At 42.5% G+C, this 16,439-nt stretch overlaps 1 protein-coding gene across 3 annotated transcripts in view; it reads right to left on the minus strand.

Moving 5' to 3' along the window:
• Positions 1-456: 456 nt before the first annotated feature.
• The window catches only part of PLA2G4A (phospholipase A2 group IVA), a 70,659-nt gene continuing 54,676 nt past the window's right edge, over positions 457-16,439 (minus strand). For all 3 annotated transcript variants that reach the window (XM_053985488.1, XM_053985486.1, XM_053985485.1), the window contains exons 12-19: positions 14,911-15,048; positions 14,478-14,570; positions 13,031-13,102; positions 11,061-11,312; positions 6,021-6,205; positions 3,028-3,223; positions 2,672-2,829; positions 457-1,867 (exon numbers count right to left, since the gene is read on the minus strand). In XM_053985488.1, the coding sequence (XP_053841463.1) occupies positions 1,736-1,867; positions 2,672-2,829; positions 3,028-3,223; positions 6,021-6,205; positions 11,061-11,312; positions 13,031-13,102; positions 14,478-14,570; positions 14,911-15,048 (1,226 nt within the window). In that variant the 3' untranslated portion in view covers positions 457-1,735. The remainder of the gene's footprint in view (positions 1,868-2,671; positions 2,830-3,027; positions 3,224-6,020; positions 6,206-11,060; positions 11,313-13,030; positions 13,103-14,477; positions 14,571-14,910; positions 15,049-16,439) is intronic.

The raw sequence follows: 16,439 nt of genomic DNA on the forward strand, positions 1-16,439 counted from the left end.
TCTTCATGTGCTGCCCCTACAGTAATGTTTGAAGCCTGAAAGAATTCATTCTCTAAATCCACCTTTTTATGCCTCCTAGGGATCACACGCTGGGTTGGGAAAAAAAACTGTACACACAAAGCAGAAGAACCTGGATTAAAGGGAGGGAAAATGAGAAAGGATCACATTTCTAGGTATGGGAAAACTCTGTGTGGTTGGTGTCACATTGTGTGTCAGAAGAAGGTTTTTCCTGCAATATTATTCTCCTTCCACATTATTTTTAATAATGTCTATGGAACTTCCCTGCTTTATAAGGAATCCAAGATTAAAGGCAGCAAAGACTCATCCTGTGCACTGTCAGTCTTGTGAGCTGCCCCACACCTCTTCACAAAAAAACTGAAAATAGCCCACAAATTATCAAAATAAAACTGTCTGAAAACAGCAGGTGACAAATATAGTTTTATTTTTTATCATCTGGTAACACTGTGATAATATAAATTGTATAAAGCTGATAAAACTCTTCCATGAAACAGAGTAGGTACATATTATAAAATAAAAAATACAAATATTACATTACCAAAAGGAAAGGCGACATTTAAAAGAAAATATTACAATAATATAATGGTACCAGTTCCTTTCCATATTCCAGAATTTATGGAAAATGTTTAAATTATGCAGCACTAAGATAAGTTACTTTTATTTTCTCCCTTGATTTTAAACATGCACTAACTCAAACAGAAATAAAACCTATTGATCAATAAAGGAAATGTTATTTAACCACACAACTTTGCATGTAGACTTGGACCAACCTAGGCTAGTGGGAGGTGTCCCTGCTTATGGCAGGGGGTGGAATGAAATCAGCTTTAAGATCCCTTCCACCCCCAACCATTCCATGATTCTTTGGTGCAGTGGCTGTTAAAAGAAATGCACTGTAATTATTTCCCTTCCCAGGGATTTACTGATTTTAGCAACTAAAGTTTTCAGAGGTGCAGCTGCATTTTCTGTGCATTTGCAGGGTTGCAGCAATACTGGTTGAGATGGTACTGAAATAATCTCTCTCTATGCACGGTCTTTCATTATTCAAAGTACTAAGAATATATGTTTAAAATAGCCCTTAAGGCTTCACATTCTTACCTGGGCACGTTCTACCAATCCCCAGCGAACATTGCCACTGTCCCTTTGCAGAAATGTGTTGTTTTAATCATGCTCAAATGCAAAATCACTGTCAATTCATGAAGAAACATTCAGGTCAGAAATACACAAACAATAATTTAACACATGGTTGCCAGTAGCTCAAGAGTTCAAGCAATGTAATTTTGAGGATTAAATAAGAAAAAGAAAGTATCAGAGGTTTTGTTTTTTGCTGAGTGGTACAGACATTCTCATATAGCAGTAAAGTGGATTTCATTTTTCTTTTCTAATTCCATCTTACCCTTCAAGCTATGCCAAATTTACATCAATTAAAATCAAATTACCCCCCCCAAAAGAAAACAATTGTTTACAATTTTATATGAAAACAAAAAGACACTGAACCCAATGATCTCCAACTAATTCCACAGTTCTAAAAACAAAGATCTCAACCTACTGAAATGTTTTTATCTCTCATAAAAGCAGTACAAGGAACGTGAGCATTCACAAGAAGACGTGTTCACGAGTGTTGCACAGCCCTGAGAGGAGCAGGGATGCTCCACTCCAGTCCTTTTGCCTGCAGTTCCAAAGGCAGGAGCAGTTTCTGGGCAGGGCAGGGGCACAGCCTCTACGTGTGGTTGTTGTTGAGGTTGCTCTTGTTGAAGAACCTCCTGGCCTCCACACTGCTGAGGGACACGGAGCAGCGCGAGGGGTTCTGCTTCCTGTACTCGATGCTCTCCATCATCGCCTCCTTGATCACCTGCAGCCAGCAGCAGAACTCACATCTCAGCACTTGGAAATGGACAGAAACAGCCCCTCCTCCCATTAACAGCTGCTGCTCCCACTTTTAGCTCCCCTCCATCACTGAGCAGAGGGATCAACGAGTTTTAGTACAAATAGTATTTCTTGAGTGTATAAAATACTGATTTTAATGTGGTTAGTAAAAATATGAGGGAGGCCACTAACACCAAAGAAGTCACACAAAAATATACAGTATTTAAAAAGCCCTAGTGAAACTCAGAAATGTAAATCCAAACATTGAGAAAAACCCATATTTCAAGGATGTAGAAAGTAATTATTATGTTGAGAAAGATTAAATCTTCACTTTTATTTCCTTTGTGCTGATATAACAAGTTTTCTTCACTATATTGATTAAAACCCCTGTATCTTTATCTGGGATGGTCATTACACTTGTCACTCCACAGATGTTGGGATCATGATGTCATGTTTCACTATCAATTACAAATAATTATTACTGAGTTAGCTGATAAAGAAATTTCCTTCAGAGAAAACCTCCAGTGTCCTTTTTGTCCAATTAGACCAAAAAAACACCCTGAGTATAAAGTCCTGCATATCATGTTTACATCTTTAACAGTGCCCTTTGCTCAGCTATCCTGAATGGCTTGGGGTTGTAAAATGGCAAAACCAAGGCAAGAACCAAATGAGAAAATCAGGCAAACACTGAGGCAAAGCCCTGTACCTTCTGTAGGGCAGATTTGGGGCTTTCCTCACATCACCCGCTTCCCCCTGTAACAATCCAGCCCCTTTAACCCTCCATACTTACATCCATGTTGTTGAGGGTGTTGAACTCCATGAGGTCATGGAGCCTCTTGAAAGCCTCATTGGGATACTGGAAGTTGAAGGTAGAGAAAGGTGTGTCTGGATCATCAAAAATATCAAAGTCTGCAAAATCCTTTTCTTCTTGTGTTTCTCTGGGAACGCCTGCACAGGACAGATACAAAAATTCCATCCAAATGTTAGGGCTGAGGATTTTATTATTTTTAACAGCTCCTTTGAATTAATTCCCTAAGGACTACAGATAAAGCTGGAGTTGTTTCAGAGGTAAAACATTCCTAGTACATAACCACCAAGTGATTCCAGAGGAACAGGTGGATTCAGCATCAGGAATTGTGAGCTCACCTGGAGCTTTGTACTTCCTGAAGTCGATGTTGGCCAGCACGAAGTGGATGATGGTTGGACAGTCCTTCTCCGAGGAGGTGTCCTTTGGTTTGAAAACATAGCACTCCTTCATGCCCTCCCTGTCAAACACGTTGGGGTCTATCTTGGGGAAAGGAAGCTTGTTCATTTTGGCCCATTTTTCAGCCAGCAGGATTTCCTGGAAAGAGGAGAAAGACTCAGGTGCACAAAAGCTTCCACTGCAAAGGCAGGAGGTGTGCAGAGACAGGGATCATGTTGGGTGGTTAATGTAATCTGTAAATTAGTAAGTCTCCAACACAGGAAGGACATGGAGGGAGTCCAGAGGAGCAGCTCTGCTGGGAAGAAAGACTGGGAGAGTTGGGATGGTGCAGCCTGGAGAGGAGAAGCTTCAGGGTGATCTCATTGTGACCTTCCAGCGCCTGAAGGAGCCGACAGGAAACATGGAGAGAGACAATTTCCAAGAGATGGAGTGACAGGACAGGGGGAATGGCTTCCCACTGCCAGAGAGTAGGTTTAGATGGGATATTGGGAAGAAATCCTTTCCTGTGAGGGTGGGCACAGGGTGCCCAGAGAAGCTGTGGCTGCCCCTGGATCCCTGGCAGTGTCCAAGGCCAGGATGGATTGGGCTTGGAGCACCCTGGGATTGCAGAAGGTGTTCCTGCCATGGCAGGGGTGGGATGAGGTTAATGTCCCTTCCAGCCCAAACCACCCTGTGGTTCTCAGGACTAATCAAGTCCATCTCAGCACTGATGACCCAGCAGGACCAACTGAGCACCTCACTCACCCTGCCCAGGCTCCACCACCTGCCACATGAGTCACAGGAAGGAATGTGGTCTGCCCCAGAAACCTGGGGGTGAATTTACAGAGCTGACAGTGAGGGAAAAACCATCCATAATTTTACTTTGCAAAGCAGTACCAGTGCTGTGGCAACCACTGAGAGCTCCTAAACACCAGGCCATGCATTGTTGTACTCAGAATTAATCCCCACACTCAGGGGTTTCTCAAAACACGCCGAGTGGAGAGCTCTGGAAAACAGGATTCTTTTTCCTCATGACAACCCAGTAAACAAGATAATTTGTAAATAATGACTCAGAAGCATGTAATGAGGGTGTGAGAGAGGGAGGAGAGGGAAGGTCAAACATCTTTAATCTTGGTTTTCAATGAAATAGGACCCTTCTCTGGCCTACTGTTTTGGATACGCGGGAGATTAAGAGATAGTGGGTGTAAAATGGTAAACCAAGGCTCAAGTCATTGAGTAAAATATTAGAGTGCTACCATAGATACAGGCCCACTTCTGAAGTGGCATTTGCTCTTTGCAATGCACCAATGGGACAGAACTGGTTCCTGTTCCTGTCCTCTGCCTCAGGAATACACCTGTGTCTGTCTCAGCAAACATCCACTTGTGCTCCAGAAACAATTCCCTTCAACAGAGGCTTCTGGAAAACCTCAGGCACCATCTAGTTTTCCCACCATTTTTTAATCGTGTTAAGGAATTTTTTGCATTTTGAAAATGATGGTTTAGAGAAAAACCTTCAGGATGCCACTTGAGTGCTCACTAATCTCTCCATGTCCCCCAAAACAATCCAGAAAATTGCAGCTTGCAATGACAGAATGCTAAGGGTAGCAGGGGTGACCATATACAGCCCTTTGCATGGACTCCACCTGTGGAATGTTAAAAAAGGGAGGAAAAAGATGTTTCAGAAGCAATGGCAGTGCTGTGTCAGCAAATTTAGCTGCTGGAGCAAACACTCTTGACAAAAAAAGGAGATATATTCTTATGCAAATAGAATATTAAAGGAAAAAACAGACTCTGGGATTCAGTTATTTAAAGAAAAACAAAGGGTCTCAAGCACTAGGAAGTCTTTTCAGTGCTCTATTCTCCCCAGTAGCCCCAAGAGATCTAGAGATTACAGGAATTTCTTCTTTTTATTCTCCTGTAATTTGGCTTTGCAGTTGGCAGCACTGATCTCAAGCTCATTTTGCTACTGCTGTTGTTTTCTAATGTTGTTTTGTGAGTTTTGTCACTCCATAACAGCTGCAGAAAAAGAATTCTCCATTTGTTCTAACTGAAATTTGTCTGTAAAGCAACAAGGAATGCCAGTTGTTTCTCAAACAGGAATGTTTTCTGAGTTCCCTTAAAAATAATTTTAAAAATCCATTTGAGTTTGAAATAAATTACTCTTTTTTGAGGATGGTAGAATCAGTACTGTTGGAAAAGACCTCTAAGATCACACACAACCAAATCGCACCATGCCCACTAAACCACAGCACAAAGTGAGAAGCTCACAGCAGTCTCTGAAGTGCTGGTTTTTCTGTAGCAGTTACCAAAATGATCCATGTAAAGGCTTTGGGATCAGCTGGAGCTGTGTGGATGTGCAGGTTGTACAGACTGACAGCTGTGCTTTCCACACCTGCTGCAGAAAGCAGCCGTGGCATTTACTCCCTGTTCTCCTGTTGCTGTTTTACTCTGGGCTGGATGGATGTAAGAGTTCCACTTAAACCAGTGCTGGGATTATCCTGGTGAGATGTAAATGAACAGTTAGCCCTGATTCCAAAAGGTTATTTATTTAGCAATCCTGAGATGATGCATTTCTGCGAGATGATGACACGAAACCATCCATTTACATCACAACACACAGAGGAGAGCAGCTGGGCGGAGGGAGACTACGGCGGGGAAAATGACTTAATTGTTTAATTCTGACAGAAAATAAAACTCTGCAATCAGTGCCAAAGCAAAACTTCCATAAAAACAACCGAGCTCCTGCTTCAAAGCAAGCTCATTATCCCTCTTTGTGCCAGTTGCCTCATGAAGGCATGCAAACAGGAACTGAGGCACAGGGCAATATTCTGCCTTGACGTGGAAAGAAATATTCCAAAGATGTAGATACAACAGCACCAAGACCTTTCTGGGACCATGAGGAATAGAACCGAGTCACCTTGAACTCCTGAAGGCAGGAAGGGTCTGTGTCACTTACTTTGAAAGGAGGGCTGGAATCACTTGGCCTGGCTGAGAAATCAAAGGAGATGATGAGATCCACACCTCTTTGGGGCCTTAGGATGAGCGGGTAGGGCAGGTTAAAGGTCAGCCCACTGTCCACAATGTGGATCTTCTTGCTCTTCACATCCAGGGGCTCATAGATCCTCTCAAACTCGTCAGGATCTGCGTGGAACACGGGAAAACCAAACCAAGCAGGGACATCTGAGTTAAGAACTGAGGTTCTGATGAGCTTTCCAGTGCTTCCCAGGTTCTGGGGAGAGCATGGAATTTGACCTGCACAGTGTATGTCAAGAGACATATTGGGGTGTCAGAGGATGGCCCCAGACTCTATTCAGTGATGCCAGTGACAGGATGAGGAGCAATGGCCATAAACTAAAACACAACAAGCTCCACCTCAACACGAGGAAGAACTTCTTCCCTTGGAGGGTGCAGAGCCCTGGAACAGCTGCCTGGGGAATGGAGTCTCCCTGTCTGGAAACATCCCAAACCCCTCTGGACGTGCCCCTGTGTCACCTGCTCTGGGTGACCCTGCCTGGGCAGGGGGTTGGACTGGGTGATCTCCAGAGGTCTTCCAACCCTTATATTCTGTGAACCCCTCAGTGCCCTACAACCCCTATCCAAACCTATTCCCCCAGGCTCCTTCCCAATCCCACATCCTTCCTAGCTCTCCCAAATTTACCCAGAAATCCTCAATGTGGCTCTGCCCTCCTGTGACACTTGTCAGTGTCTGTTTCTGCTCATTAAATTGGGACTATCAGATCTTGTTTTCCAACCTGCACCAGACCTGATGACCTCACACTCACCACTCCAGCAGGAACAAAGAGAAATAGTGACCCATATCCCTAATTCAGGCACTGGACAGAATTCCCTGCCAGCCACTTGCTGCTGGTGCTGTCCCACTGTGGTATCCACCACTCTTTTCTCTAAGCCCAACCTGATGATGTTTCCCTCTAACCCCAACATTCTCTCAGGTACAGCTCAGGAAAAACCAATCCATTTTCCCTGGGTGTCTTCACACTTGTCCAGGTCTCTGGACACTAGGAAAATGAAAGTGTCTGGACACTACTAAACTATCCCTGCTGTAATTAAAAACTTTCCCCCAACAGTCTTTTCTTGTTCTTACAAATATTTCCAGTGCATGGTTTTGTTTTTCACCAAAAAATCTAATGCTCATATCTGTAGAGGGCAGTGTAATGTAAGGAATGCTGGATAGAAAAATGAAACTATTTCTGCTATAACTGAATTTTCTGGCACCTACTTATTGACACTTATAGTAATCTGGGGGAAAAAATGGTATTTTTGAAGCAAAGAAAATCTATAAAAAATAACTGTAAGTCTTGTCCCTGTCATTTCAGGAGCAACATGTTGTGAGGACCAAACAAAATCTTAAAACAGATTATTTCATTTTTTATTTCTGTTGTTATTTATAAGAGGACTCTTTTCTAAATAATAAGGCACCAATTTCCCACTATTTGCCTTGATTTCTAAAGGAGAGAACAGTTTAAATCACTGCATATTGTTAAAGGGCTAAGTGTGTTTATAAACCTATTTTAGAACTAGATGTATTTCATAATCATAAATTAGCATAAGTGAAAGAAAATGTATCAGTATTTATCAAATTCATAAAAATTTTAAAAAACAGTAAAAAACCCACAATGACTACAGTTCTCTTTAGCACAAGTAGACCAATCTGGTTTTCCTCTTCTTGTTTATAGAAAACATGTCAAGTATAATTTAACCCTTGTTTTCACTAGAACTTCTAAGGAATTGCAAAAATATTTTTTCTCAAGTTTCATCTTTTCTTATGTTTCAAAAATTGAATTTGAAAGATCCTTTAATCAGGAACAGCATCAGCTATAACAGTGTTTGTGATGGGAGTGTTATTACTGCCACACAAACTTCCTCCCAACACTGAAGAACGAGATGGATCCTCTTGCTTACAGCCCTCATGACCCTAAAATCAAATTTATCAAAATAATCTTATTATATTTTAAAGGAGAAAATGTCTTCATGTTGTCGATAAATTTATAACAGCCATATAAATGGGTTTTAGTAATCACAGTCTTCATAGAATCCCAGAATCCCAGAGCCTGGGACATGACTTTTCAGCCTTTTAGGAAAGATGCATTCCTATTACCAGCACCTTTCAGTCCATCAAACAGCAAACTGGGAGAAAATGGGAGGAAAATTTGGGACAGGGTTTAGTGGTAGTGCTGGGTTGATGGTTGGACCTGATGATCTTAAAGGCTTTTTCCAGCCTTAACAACTCCATGGGTCTGTGTTTACCAGCCCAGCTCCATGTTTAGCCAGCTCAGTCCTGTCAGCTTCCCAGCAATGGGATACACAGACAGATATTTGTTACGAAATCATAGAGGGCACGTCCTAGAGACCAAATCTGCCACAGCTCCAGTGGGAGGAGGGCAGATCAGAAGGGCACTTGCTACTGACGTCCATCTACTACAACTGTTTCCATAAATACTGAAGTAAGGAAGCAGGGATTAGGGGTTATTTTTCCCCATTGTTATGCACTTGGCATTTTCTCAAATCATTCTGGTGTGTTGTAACATCAAGAAAAGAAACAGAACAACTCTGAGTTCAGAATGAAATCACTCCTGATGAAATAAGAAAATGTTTAGCATTATCTCCACAAATAGAATCTGTGGAAAAGCAAAGCCAAGGGCTTTACTTCCAGACCAAGCAGCTGGGATCTCTGCTGCAGGCACTGCAGACCCTAAATTCAATCCTCAGCAATGACTGTAAGATTGCCCTAGATCAGCCACAGCTCATCCTCTGCAGAGGGTTTGGGACAACTGGAGATGGAAAGCATTATGATATCCTTTTTGATTCACTTATTTCTCCTTTGGACTGTATGGCAATAAAGGAGAGTAAGTCTTAAAGCAATACAGACTTCCCTCTGCACTCAAGCTGACAGGTAAACTGCCAGTGCTAGGAATAAATATGCACAGCTTAAATGCATCCAGTGCCACAGTAATCTAAGGATTTAAATTTTACACCACAGTCTCCTTTCCAGCTGTGCCTTTGGGCTCCTCAGCTCTTCCACATATTAGGAAAATTCACAGCATTAAAATGTGGATACACTCATCATACTACTGAATGATTACATTTTCTATTAACTACTGACATTTCAAGGGGTTTTAAACTATTCTTGACTATAATATTGCAACCACTCATAGCTGTCAGATCTGAGTTGTAACTGCAGGTTTATGAATGTGGGCTTTGGCTAACAGCAAAAAATTGCAGTCATGTCAAACTTTTCCCATTTTAACCCACAGAAGTTTCAGGCACTCCGAAGTAATTGTGTCAGAGGTGCAGAGATCTGTCAAACCAGCATTTTATTTCCATCTAAATCAAATCCCAGGAAGTTGACAGTTAATTCTGAAGACTATCCACGTATCTTAATTATGCAAAATTCTCATCAACTGTCATTTTTTCCAACCATAAATTTCCTATCCACTTTCCTCCCTCTTTTCTAAGTACTATAAATATTAAGACTACCCAGTTGTAAACACCTCTGAGATGACAGAAATATTTAGAAAGTGGCGTCCAGATGGAAATTACTCTTCAAGCCCTGTAAGGGATTTGTTACATTAACAAATACACATTAGAGCAGGGCTGCTACTTAAGCTTTTAAATGACATCAGGTATTTACTGTTGCTTAATGAGCAGTTGAGACAATCTCCTTCCTCTGAATAGGAAATGAGGGCTGAGGAGAATGGTGCTGTCACCAGGGATAGTTGGGAGGGCTGTGCTGGGAGGAACAGCCTGGAGGGAACATCCCCTTCAGAGAGGTGTAGTGGTTCTTTGCTTGATGGATCACAGAATCATAGGATGGGTTGGAAAAGACCTTGAAGACAGCTCAGGACCATCCCCTGCCATGGGCAGGGACGCCTTCCACTATCCCAGGTTGCTCCAAGTCCTGTCCAGCCTGGGCTTGGACACTTCCAGTGCCAGAAGAACACCAAGAAGTTAACTGCCTTCACTGAGCAGACTGCAGTGAACACTAAGGCAAAGGCTCCAAAATCCTAACCAAACACAATTATTCTTCACAGTGACAGTTCTGCACACCACATCCCTCACAGAGTGAGGGAAGACTTTGAACTTCTTTTGCAAATTCATATTTTTCTGAAATTCTTATCCTCTATCAGCATTCTTGTTTAAGCCAACATGAAATATAGGTGCACCTGCACATCAGGGACCCTGGAATGGGAGTGGTTTGTCAGGTGGATTCACACTGGCAAGAACATGGTGCAAGCAAAGTAAGAATCTATCAGCTGGGCCAGGGCAGGGTCAGGCTGGAGCTCAGGGAAAGGTTCTTCCCCAGAGGGTGCTGGGCACTGCCCAGGCTCCCCAGGGAATGGGCACGGCCCCGAGGCTGCCAGAGCTCCAGGAGGGTTTGGGCAACGCTCCCAGGGATGCACAGGGTGGGATTGTTGGGGTGTCTGGGCAGGGACAGGGGTTGGACTCATGATCCTGGTGGGTCCCTTCCAAAATTCACTGATTCTGTGATCCTACAAGTGAAGAAATGTGTTGCCTCCAGGGGTTTTTCAAAAGACAAAGACAGCAGATGAGCTACAAAGGTTTTGCAACAGGGAAGCCCTGCAGGAGAACAAGGAAAGGTTTAATTTCCACCAGCAGGCTTAGCATCAATAAGAGCCAAGGAACACCCTGGATACCCTTTGGAGAAGGCCAAGACAGTGAGAAAGCGGATGTAACAAAGGGCACCATACACAAAAGCAGTTTGGTCCCCTTCTGCCAAACCAAGAGCCACTGTCCCTCCAGTGGCTGCTCCACACAGTGTGCCAAGGGACAGGGCAGGGAGCAGTCAGGAGTCACTGTGTGGTGCCCTTTGAGCCCCCCAGTCCCCTCACAAGCTCCACTGCTGGACAATGCCCACGGTGCTGTTGTGGCCCTCCTGGTGTGATGGTACCATGCCGGGAACTCGCTGCCTCTGCCTTCATTAATAACCACGCACAGCACCAGCGTGCTGGGAACTGACCTGCCACTGCTGCTGGCTCCTCCTCCTCCAGGGACTCCTGGGTGAGCAGCTCTGCCAGAGGGGACAGGGGGTAGCAGCTGTTGAGGTTCAGCCCCAGCATGAAGTTGTGCACCTTGCCAGCGCGGCCCTCGCGCGTGTTGAACAGGGCGCTGTCCCCCACCAGGGCCATCAGCATGCGCTGCACCCAGCTCTCCTGGCTGCTCTCCTGCTGCCTCTCCTGCTGCTCCCGCCTTGCCTCAGCGCCCTCGGTGCCTGCACACAAAAATGAGAACACCCAGCAGTGGTATTTAAACACAGCAAGTGTAACCCCAGCATTGCAGGGGCTATAAAATAAAGGATCGACAAAAATAAAAAGGTTCTTTCAACGAGCCAGGGGCTGGATGATGGAGCTTTGAAACAATGATTTCAGAGAAGTGCGGAGAATTCATCCTTTCAACTTCACAGCCCAGTGAAACTTTTCTTCTACACCACAATAGTGTGGATGCGTCCATCAGGAAAATAGACTGGGAACGTGAAATGACCTGAGCAGGGCTTTCTCTGTAAGCTCTGCTGGGCTCAGCGATAGACCTGAGCTGATAAGATCCATACTTGATATAGACTTAAATTCATCTGGATGTGCACTGACAGCCCTTCTCCACCTTTCCTGCCTGTTAGAAATCTAGCTTTGCTCAGGAAAGCAGAATCAGTCTACATAAAGGATAATACTATAGCATGGGAATTCTAAAATACCTGAAATTATCATTACAGTAAACTCTAAACTACAATTAATATCTGGCTTTAATTAAATAAAGAATTCAATGAAAGATTCAGACTTGGATGTCTGCAGTTGGAGCTCGCAGTAAAAATGACCTGGACTGGCACCACCCTGCATTCATTTACCTGTCAGAACTTGACTTTTTGGGGGTGTTTTGGATAAGAAAATAATTCAGGCTCAAGTTTGATACTTTAAATCCAGCTTTTAAACATGCCTCTTTAACCCACGCTTTGAAGTAACTGAGTTTTACATAAGCAGAGAGAAAACAAGCATCAGAGAAGACCAACATCTGTCCAATAACATTCTATGAAAGTGAGAAGGATTTACAAATGTTTACAATCCCAGATTTGTTGGTTGTTCACTATGGCTACAGACTAGGATAGAAATGTGTTTGGTGCTGGCTGTAGTGTTCAAACAGGAAATCCAAAAATAAACACAAAACCTGGTACCACCTACAGTTTTACACATAAGGGGAGTTGAAGAAGCAATCACTGAGCTGAGCTAATGACATAACTCCCTGTCTCACCATACAGGATTTTCTCTTCTTCTGTAGATCCTGAAATCACAAACAGCTGCATTCTCATCTTTGCTCCACTTGTTAAAAATAAAACTCGATTTTTGCAGGTGAAAATCACTCCAAAATATTATCAAATACAGAAAGCTGACTAAGACACCAGAAATCTCCAGGTGCTTTAGGTTCTTAGAGGTAATTGTCAATAGAATCTTTTCTTCCCACTGCCCAACATTCCCTTTGTGGCTGTGCCTCTTCTGGGCACCTGGATTTGGGCACTGTTACAAACACTGTGCCATGCATGAGGAATTTCCAGTATCAGATGTCATTTGTAAAGGTGCTAGAAGACACTTGTGAATGCTGGAAAGACACATTAAACCAATCTCAGGTAAATATTTGATCACAAAACCCTTGAAAACAATGGATAGTGTTGGTTGAGGGGGTGGGCAGCAATTCCAAGGTGCCTCTCAGCTCAGCAGCTTGCTGGAAACATACTTCCAGAGAGCTGTGGCCCAGCAAACCACATTTTTTGGGATGTATGTGGAATTCCAGACGTGTGTGAGAGAATCACCTGATGATCAGCTTGAGCAGGAGACATGAAGTGAAGCCCAGAACCTCCTGGGGTCTCTTTTTCTCTATCTTGCTGAGCCACACAAAGCTGATGGGAAAAGGAAACGATGAAATGAAATCTGAGCATTTCCTTACCTTTTGGATGCTGTGACTCATCTTCACTGTCTGAGCTGTCATTGCTCACAAGGTGCTTTAGCCTAATATTTTCTGTTGAAAGAAATATAAATTCCTTTAAACTGCAGGGGTTTAACTGGCAGAACAGTTAAGAATTTCAAAACAATCTGAGTCATAAAATTGTCATAGCCTTTGTAATAGAAAATACAGCTGAAGAGACTGGTTCTGCTGTGGACATTACAATGTGAGCAGCAGGTGAGCAGATTGAGCCTGCAAGTTTTGGGCTGGAAAAGAAAATGTAATCCTAAAGCAGTACCTCCCACTCCCCTCTGCACCACATACCTGACACACTTTATTCACCTTCATTAAAATGTAGATGTTTAGCTTCTGTCCTCTCAGTAGCTCCTACTGAACTAGGAAAATGTTACTGTGGTGCCAAAGTGGCACTGGGACATCTCCCGCTCTGGTCCAGACTGTGGTTCAAGTCACATGAATATTTGCACATCTGACCCCACTTCAAAGAGTATTTTTTAAATGGTACATGAAACGAGGCACAGATGACAGATAACATTCTGTGTCTCACTACCTTTCAAAAGCAAACTTTTCCATTATCACATTTATTGGCAGGGATCCTCCATGAGGAGCTGTTAACACTCATGAGCTCTATCAGACATAGGAACCTGGAGGTCTCGTTATCATCCATGAAGAAGAGATTATCAAACAGCTGAATTCCATCCCTTAGGAGGCAGACAGAGGTTATTATTTAAAAACTATCTCAATCTACATTTGTTCTTCTTGCTCTTCAGAAAGATCTGGCTGTCCAGGACAATTTATTTATTGGTCAGATCTTCCCCTGTAATGCTGTTTTCTTAACAGGAAACAGAAGCGTAAAAAGCCTTCTATCATTAACTACATTCTCAGATAAAACTCAATAAAGTTCATCCAAACCAAGCCACAGCTCTTTCTTTACAGTCATCTTGCCATTTCTGTGCCAGGAGTGAAACCAAAACCACTCATTTTGCAAGCAAAGGACCAGATAATCCACAGGCTGTGGTTAGAATGGAGCAATTTAACAACCCAGAGATGAGAAAATGTAGGTGCATTCTGCTAAACCCTTTAATAACACAGCCCAGTGTCAAGAGACTACACAAGTAACTATTAAATACTTGTCAGCTTCTGCTGTCCAAAAATCACACAACAACATAAAGAGAGGATTCTATTAGCTACCAGAAAAGAGCTGGATAGATGCATATGACTTTCAGCAGCTCCAAGTGACAAGAAACAAAAATGAAAGAAAGGAAAGAACTTCCCCAATGCTCTTTCCCCACCTCAGCAGCATCCAGGAGTGCCAGCAACTAAAGGTAATTAATTCCACATTCTTAAATTACTACAAGCAGTGCCATACTTGCACAGAGGGAGAATCTTGCTAGTAATTGCTCTGCATAGTGGAATTATTTACTAATAGTACCTAATTCTTCTTCCATGGTGGGTCCTTTATTCTGAGAATTGGAGACACCAAGGACTCTGTTAAATAATATTGAAAATGCGCTGCCCCAGACACCTAAAAGAGAAAAAATAAACTATGAATGGTGCTTGGCAGAAGGAAAATAAACTCCACAAACCTTAATAAGCACTGTTTAAGTAGTTGGTTGCTTTCTGAACACACCTCTGAGTTTGGAGCAGGCCAAGTCATAAGCTCAGATGTCCAAATCAGAACAAAAACCCATGGAAATTAGAAACAAATCAACAATGCCAATCCACATTGGTGAAATCTTTCAAATGAATGTCTTCCACAACTGAGAGCTTCACTTCCTGTCTCACACTTTGTGTGACTGCATTTAAAAGTCCATGAACTACTGAAATTGCATTTATTTTTAAGCCTCTTTCTGTCACATACTCACCCATCAGGAAATGCAAGGGATTTTCAGTATATTTCTTCACCACTGTCCCCATAAAAAACTTGCTTCCAAACAGATCAGGAGACATGAAAGTGCCATACTTGGCCATTCCAATTTCATATGGACTGAATTCCACCCAGTCTGCAAAGTCAGAAACAAAACTGCTCAGTCAGAAATCTCCGGATGGAGGAAAACACAGAAATGAACCAAGCAAAGAAATGTTGGTGAAATGGGAAGCCAAATAACCATTAGGAATATCAAATCAAGGTCAGTGATGTCTCAGCAGGGAAAGAATCCTCATTCTCCCTTATCACAATAAACTTTGGTGAAAAGAATGAGGTTGGAACACCAGAGGTATAAAAGGAGAGATCACAAATGAGGAACACACAGTGACTTCTGGTTTTCATCCCCTGCTTCAGCATGGTTCGCTGCCACATGTGGGTCTCAGCTCCAAGCTGCTTTTCCTTCACTGCAATTCCACCAAAAACATGGAGAGCAGTGACTGAGGTGGCACAAAACCAATTACTAAATATCCCAAGGGTTGTGAAGTATTCTAGCAGAGGCATTTGGATTCTACCCAAACCAAAAGTTTTGTAGGAAATCCAATATCAAAAGGCAAAGCTGAGAGGCAGCTGATAAACTTATCAATTCAAACATTGCCAAAGATCTCCTTAGAAGTCCATTTTATTGAAGAGAGAGCGCAAGAAAAATATGGAATAAAATGTTCAAATGTATTTTCTGATCTTTGCAGAAAATATCAGAAATTATTTGCATTCTATTGATGTAGGCCTTTGAAAATGGATCTTAGCTGACTTGGAAACACTTTGTTTGATACCAGTGGAGTTGCTTCCATCAGAGAATTCAGTTCAAAAAGGGAGCAAATAACAAACAAAACATATCTTCTCTTTTTAGCATTTCACCCATTCATCTATTTCACCTTCCCTATTTTTAGCAGGGATTGGTTTGACTGGAAATAAATCAGAAGTAATTCTGAAAAAGAAAGGCAAAAGAGACAGCTTTGAGATATCCCCACATGTCATGGAATGCCATCCACCCTCACAATATTCCTGCTGACGTGTGGAGCAGAAGGTGAACACTTGTCCTGAAAAGGAAAGATTTAATCATGACTGCTGGGAGTTTCATTTCACAGGGTAATGCTTATCTGAGCTAAGTCAAATACAACATCCTATTTTCCAAATAAATCACCCACAAATCTTCACATTCACTGGAACAGAAGGAAATTCCATTGAAGACCCAGTCCAGAAATTTCATATTTCCTTTTAGCTGTATAAACATGAATTGGCAGATACATGTGCAGAACCAGGGAAACAACAGTGCTGAACTGAGAATTAGAAATAATTTGTGTTAGCCCACCTCCAGCTTGCATTTGCACTGAAGGAGATTTCTCAAATCACAAAGCCTGCTCAGGGAAATAAAATTTCTGCCTTAGAATCAATGTAAATTAGGAAGTGTAAATATTTCTGTTCAAAATTTACTATGGCTCTCACATCAGGAAAAGCTAAAAGGAGGAA

Source organism: Vidua macroura, chromosome 9 (genome assembly GCF_024509145.1).
Source record: "Vidua macroura isolate BioBank_ID:100142 chromosome 9, ASM2450914v1, whole genome shotgun sequence".
Taxonomy (NCBI): domain Eukaryota; kingdom Metazoa; phylum Chordata; class Aves; order Passeriformes; family Viduidae; genus Vidua; species Vidua macroura.